A 6000-nucleotide genomic window follows, 5' to 3' on the forward strand; every position below is an offset into this window, starting at 1 on the left:
ACTGCGTGTGACGGCTATGAACCTGTGAGCAGGATATGCCAGTGTACACCACGGCAAACAGGGAGCTACTGTGTGCGGCGGCTATGAACGCATGAGCAAGACGGAACGGGAAGTCCAACTATCATTGTCGTAGCTAATAGACTGAATTCCAATGTTAGAATGCGAGATCATAGACAGCTTTCGCAACTCTACCTAACTTATGTCTTTAATGGTGATCATAGGTGACGGACGCTGTAGAATAAGACATAATAATAGAATAAGACGTCGTTTCAACTTTCAATGGAGTGGTTGGAATCCTTCGATCTGTGATTGGCTATGAAAAATTTCCCCACATGAGCCTCATTATGTACCAACAGCAACTATGTTCGGGAGCTTCGACTCATCAACGTTGTCTACTCATCGCTGATATCTGAGACCGCGATCCATTCGGAGAAAAAGGGCGCGATGGTGAGATCAGTTCTTCGGGGAGCCTGTTTCCGGCCATCTCTGGCCAGGGCAGTTCCAATTGCTCGGAGCATCCAGTAAGTTCCTCCGATTCTCGGAGCTGTTCTGCTCGTCAAGACTGACTTTTGCCGCTATTATCATAGGAGAGCCTCATTCTCGAGTAGTATACACTACAGAACGTCCGATGACCAGGCCTTGAATAAAATCAGCGGAAATGTCACCTTACCGAAGGCGCAGGGTGCCTCGCAGGCAATGCTGTATGCCACGGGCTTCACGGAAGCAGATATGCATAAGGCGCAAGTGGGAATCGTGTCCAATTGGTTCTCAGGGAATCCGTGCAACATGCATCTTATGACTCTGAACGATAAGGTGAAGGAGGGAGTGCAGAAAGCTGGTCTGATGCCCATGCAGTTCAATACAATTGGCGTCAGCGATGCTATTTCGATGGGGACGAAAGGGATGAGGTACTCCCTGCAATCCCGAGACGTCATCGCAGACTCGATTGAGACGATGATGTGTGGCCAATGGTACGATTCGAACATCTCAATCCCTGGTTGCGACAAGAATATGCCGGGTGTGGTCATGGCCATGGGCCGTGTGAATCGACCATCGATCATGGTATATGGAGGCACCATCGCTCCCGGATGCGCGAAGACCCGGGAAAACGAGCAGATAGATATCGTCTCCGCATTCCAATCCTACGGACAGTTCCTCTCCGGAGAGATCAATGAGGAATCCCGCTTCGACATTATCCGCAACGCGTGTCCTGGACAAGGTGCCTGCGGTGGTATGTACACTGCTAACACCATGGCTACCGCAATCGAAACCATCGGCCTTTCGCTCCCGGGCTCGTCCTCTAACCCTGCCGCATCCGCCGCGAAGCAGCTTGAATGCTTGGCAGCAGGCAGCGCGATTAGGAACCTCCTGAAGGAAGATATCCGACCCAAAGACATCATCACCCGCCAGGCGCTTGAAGACGCAATGGTCATCACCATGATCCTCGGTGGCTCCACCAATCTGGTCCTGCATCTCATCGCGATGGCAGATAGCGTGGGCATCAAACTCACTATCGACGACTTCCAATCCGTATCCGACCGCACCCCCTATCTCGCCGACCTCAAGCCATCCGGCAAGTACGTCATGGCCGACCTCTTCGACCTCGGCGGCACGCCAGCCATCCATAAGTTCCTCCTCAAAGAAGGTTTAATCAGCGGCTCCGGCATCACCGTGACGGGTAAGACACTAAAAGAGAACGTCGCCAACGCACGCGACCTCCCCTCCGACCAACAAATCATCCGCCCGCTAAGCAACCCCATCAAACCCACTGGACACATCACGATCCTCCGCGGGTCCCTCGCACCGGGCGGCTCCGTCGGGAAGATCACCGGCAAGGAAGGCACGACGTTCGAAGGCACCGCGAAGGTCTACGACGCCGAAGACGACTTCATCGCGGCGCTGGAGCGCAACGAGCTGAAGAAGGGTGAGAAGACCATCGTCATCATCCGCTACGAGGGGCCGAAAGGCGGGCCCGGCATGCCTGAGATGTTGAAGCCGTCGAGCGCGATCATGGGCGCCGGTCTGGGCAACGACGTGGCGCTGATCACGGACGGGCGGTTTAGTGGTGGGAGCCACGGGTTCTTGATCGGACACGTTGTGCCGGAGGCGCAGGAGGGTGGACCCATCGCGCTGGTGAAGGACGGTGACGTGATCGAGATCAACGCGGAGACGCGAGAGGTGAATCTGAAGGTGGATAAGGAGGAGCTGGACAGGAGAAGGCAGTTGTGGACGACGCCGAAGTTGAAGTATGAGAAGGGGACGTTGTATAAATATGCGAAGAGCGTCCAGGATGCGAGCCATGGCTGCATTACGGATGGCTGAGAGGTTGTTTATACATTAGTGCAAAAGCCCTCGGATGCCTACCTTACGGCGTTGAAAAGTTGGTTGAATAGATACTGGTAACATGCTCTCAGCGTTGTTGACCATCCTGTGAAGACAAAATCCCTACCTTTTGACCTGGCGTCCTTTCCAATGGGCACTGGGTGTTACTGAGGTAGGGAATATCAAATACATGGACTTTCTATCGGTATTCAGTTCCTCTTGTCTGGTCAAGTTGTAGCTCGTTTACTGACATCCCATGCAATATTGTTCTTTTAACATCTATTTGCCATGCGCTTCACAGCCTGTCCAATCCAAGTCATTATATTTCACAAAATTTTATATATAGCTGAAACTGAAATGGTGTCAATGCTTCTTAATATTGAAGAGGGTGGCAAATTCAGTCCTCTATAGGTGAGTGTGCTACAACAACAATACGCTATACATTTTGGGCGGTACAATATGAACGATCCCGTCGCTTCAAGCGCTTCCAAAGACCGCTAGCTCATGTCCCCAAACGCCATCAATGCTATGCAATGCATTCAATGTACCGGAAACCCATTTCAAACTCCAGTGTTCATCAATCATTCGGCTCTTCCTGCCGTCCCTGTCGTTTCGTCACTCTTTCTTATACGACTCCATCGCTTTCTCCAGCGCCTCCAACGAATCCCTGTCACCGTACGCGTCCATCAACGCGCTGTATTTCTCCGCGACCGGATCAACGCCCTTCTGCTGCATCTTCGCCATGCTGACTTGCTGGCTTCGAACATAGCTTGCGGCGCCCGCCGCGACGGCGGAGACGGCGAGGACGGGAAGTGCCCTGGATATCCCTAGTCAGTCCGGTTCGGCATCTAGGGCGGTAGGCGGAGTTGAGTTACTCACCATCTTGACATACTGCCTGATCGCGAGGCTTTGGCGGCGGTGGCCGCGGCGGAGGAGGGGGCGGAGTAAGCGTTATATCCCTTTGAACTCGACATGGACGATATTGGTTCCGGTTGGGGGGAGGCAGTTGCATAGAAGTTCCGGCGGGGTTGGTGCTGGGACATCGTTTTCGGTGGACGACGATTCGTAGGATACTGAGGGGTTCGAATGGTCGTTGGAGGGGGATTCTTCGTTACGGCGGTCCCCAAGACGCCGTTCTCAAACAATTACGATTGAACGACGAGGAATTGAATGGATGCAAGAGGCCGCGTGGCTGGAGGACGCGAATTGCAAGAACAGAGGAAAGGAAGTCGCCAAGTATGTTGATCTCGGTCCAAAGGCACGGTTTCAGCAGACAACCCGCGGCTGGAGACCCTGGTCGAGCAGTTGATATTGCGGAGGGACTAGGGTTTACATATACTCGGTTGTAAGACTCGCACAATCACAGGGGATGTATACGATGGATCAAGTCAGACAATCAAATCGAATCCAAAATTATGCAGATAGAAAGGAATCGCTTTTCTCGGGTAATCAAGGTCATGATAAACACTCTACCAGTCGATTCTCGTGACGGCATGACCATGAGACGGCTCGGAAACGTCAGGCAACAATGGTACTAGTTGCGGAATCGCCTAGCTGCAGTTCATTTCCACTACAAAAATGTCAAACGTGAAACCCCGATTCCCCATCCGAGCATCCGTCACTCGCGTTATGGCGTGTCTCGTGAGAATGGAGGACCCTGGGCCCGATGGGTGGGCTAAGATGCGGCCACTGGTGACGCGCTGAAGCGGGAACACTAGGATGTGATAGGATGCTGCAGCCTGGAGCACCGCCCAGGCGCCGTTGCTCGGGGCCGACTGTGACAGCCGGCAAGGTTTGTTCTGAGCGTTTGCCGCTGTCGTCATGGAGCTTGCAGACTGGTGGGCTGTGTTCACGACAAGCCCAAAGCCAAGCAACAAGACATGAGGTGGAGGTGGCGTGAGGGGACAAGGACAGGGCGGAGTCGCGGAGAAACCTGAAGGGATGGCGGTAGTGAGGACTGCGGAGAGGAGCTCTTTTCAGCTCGTGTGACCGAGACGCTTGCCGTTCTTTAAAATTGATGCCAATTAACTCCCTATTCCTGTTAAGAAATCACCATAATCTGAGAGAGGACCCTCTTTGGTAAAGGGTCAAGACCCAAGATGACCTTTGGGCTTTGGCAAACACCAAGCATCTGGATTTATTCCCGGTAGCGTACGAGAAACCTGAAAATCTCAAGACTTTGTTTGGTCTGCAACCTAACCTCATTCCTCTAATTCTGCACTGTGCACCCGACGAGAGCCGCAAAGTGGAGACCTAGAGGCTAACATACTTGAACAAAAGAAGACTTCAGTTTCTTTCGCAGTTTGCTGTCTGTATCATTCTCGACTCCAACGCGAAGCAGTGCGAAGGGGAAAACATATGGAGGGAGTGCCGCGCCGGGCCAGGTTGATGATCCAACATGAAATGACTACAAGTCCCGTCTGATGCGTACAAACCATTCCCCAGACTTCGTTTGAATCACGATAGCTGCAGATTCCAAGTTGTATCTCTCTTCCGCCGTTCATCCTACTTCCTTCTCGATGCCTCTGGGGAATCTCGCCTGAGCGGGCGGGAAATACTATAACACTCAATGGCGGACTGCCCGTAAGAAGAGAATGAGGAGGGACTTGACGCTGAAGGACTGGGGTCTTCTATAAGAGGACCGACATTTCAGCAAAGTCTGGAGAACGATGAGGCTTAAATGAGAACCATAAATGCGCAGAACGAGCAGCGTCGGTTGGCTTCTTCGATAATATTCATATTCGAATATGTTGAACACCTTGATCGCCCTCGCTACTCTACGTGATGATAGCTCTGGTTGAGATGGCGTGTCTGGCAAGGCATTGAGCGATTCTGACGGTTGACGGCTTTGGTGAATGACTCTATCCTTTTGTCTCTCCCTAGCCGCTGAACAAATTCTGCCAAAGTCTGAAAGGGGTTTGCGACAGTAACCCGTTTAGCCTTTATCGACGTCTCAATCCCGTCTTGTTCTCTGATCGTGTACGGCAGAAAGGTGTCATATGCCAAATGCGTTTGCTTGCACCACACTTGACTGTTCACTCGTGACTGTATCATCATAATTTACCTCCACAGCGAAGACACGATGGAATTTCAATTTCAATTCATGTCCTATCACTTGTTTTCCTACACTTCCTCCAGACCGTTACTGTTACCGCAAGACACCAATCCGCTGCTCTCTCAATCATCGCCATCAGTCATGAGAAATTATCGAGTACACTCATATCACACTTAACAAAGCCTCATTCCAACACTCTTACCGCGTCTTCGCGTAGTTCAACTCGTTCATATCACCATCTGAACCTCCCACATCTCAGAATCACCCAATACGCGCGTTCAATCAGTCATCTCTCCTCCGTACCCAACCACCAACCATGTGCCGCCCCATTACCTACCACTACTCCTGCGGCTGCATCCACAAACGCGTCCGTCACTGCCTCTCCGGCTGCGCATACCACTCCCACCTTGCGACCTCCCCGGAACCGCACCCCCATGTCATCCCCGCGGGCCCGGACCCGCTAGAGCACGTGGACAAGATCGTGCGCGCTGACTTTTGCGCGACATGCGAGCAGTTAGAGGAGGAGGGGTTCTTCGAGGAGCCGAGGAGGGTGGTATGTGGGTATGTGGAGAGGGTGGGGGATTGGAAGGGGTGGCAGGATTGGAGTTTGAGGGGGAGGCGGG

The 6000-nt window shown here is 52.5% G+C and overlaps 3 protein-coding genes across 3 annotated transcripts in view; 1 reads left to right on the forward strand and 2 right to left on the reverse strand.

Annotated features, from left to right (window-relative positions):
• The first annotated feature begins 391 nt into the window (after positions 1-391).
• P152DRAFT_462082 (dihydroxy-acid dehydratase) lies at positions 392-2624 on the forward strand. The gene is made up of 2 exons (XM_033680266.1): positions 392-521; positions 588-2624. The coding sequence occupies exons 1-2, from the start codon at positions 445-447 to the stop codon at positions 2320-2322; spliced, it is 1812 nt and encodes a 603-aa protein (XP_033530480.1). The 5' UTR covers positions 392-444; the 3' UTR covers positions 2323-2624.
• A 32-nt stretch (positions 2625-2656) lies between these two features.
• Positions 2657-3618, reverse strand: P152DRAFT_205881 (uncharacterized protein). The gene is made up of 2 exons (XM_033674368.1): positions 3202-3618; positions 2657-3139 (listed from the first exon to the last, which is right to left on the reverse strand). The coding sequence occupies exons 1-2, from the start codon at positions 3363-3365 to the stop codon at positions 2938-2940; spliced, it is 366 nt and encodes a 121-aa protein (XP_033530481.1). The 5' UTR covers positions 3366-3618; the 3' UTR covers positions 2657-2937.
• Positions 3619-5094: 1476 nt separating this feature from the next.
• Positions 5095-6000, reverse strand: part of P152DRAFT_452505 (uncharacterized protein) — a gene marked incomplete at both ends in the record, with an annotated part of 5310 nt that continues 4404 nt past the window's right edge. Inside the window, 2 exons of the mRNA XM_033678298.1 lie at positions 5095-5367; positions 5715-5837. Coding sequence (XP_033530482.1) covers positions 5095-5367; positions 5715-5837 — 396 coding nt within the window. The remainder of the gene's footprint in view (positions 5368-5714; positions 5838-6000) is intronic.

This window comes from Eremomyces bilateralis (genome assembly GCF_010015585.1).
Source record: "Eremomyces bilateralis CBS 781.70 unplaced genomic scaffold P152scaffold_30, whole genome shotgun sequence".
In the NCBI taxonomy this organism is placed as follows: domain Eukaryota; kingdom Fungi; phylum Ascomycota; class Dothideomycetes; order Eremomycetales; family Eremomycetaceae; genus Eremomyces; species Eremomyces bilateralis.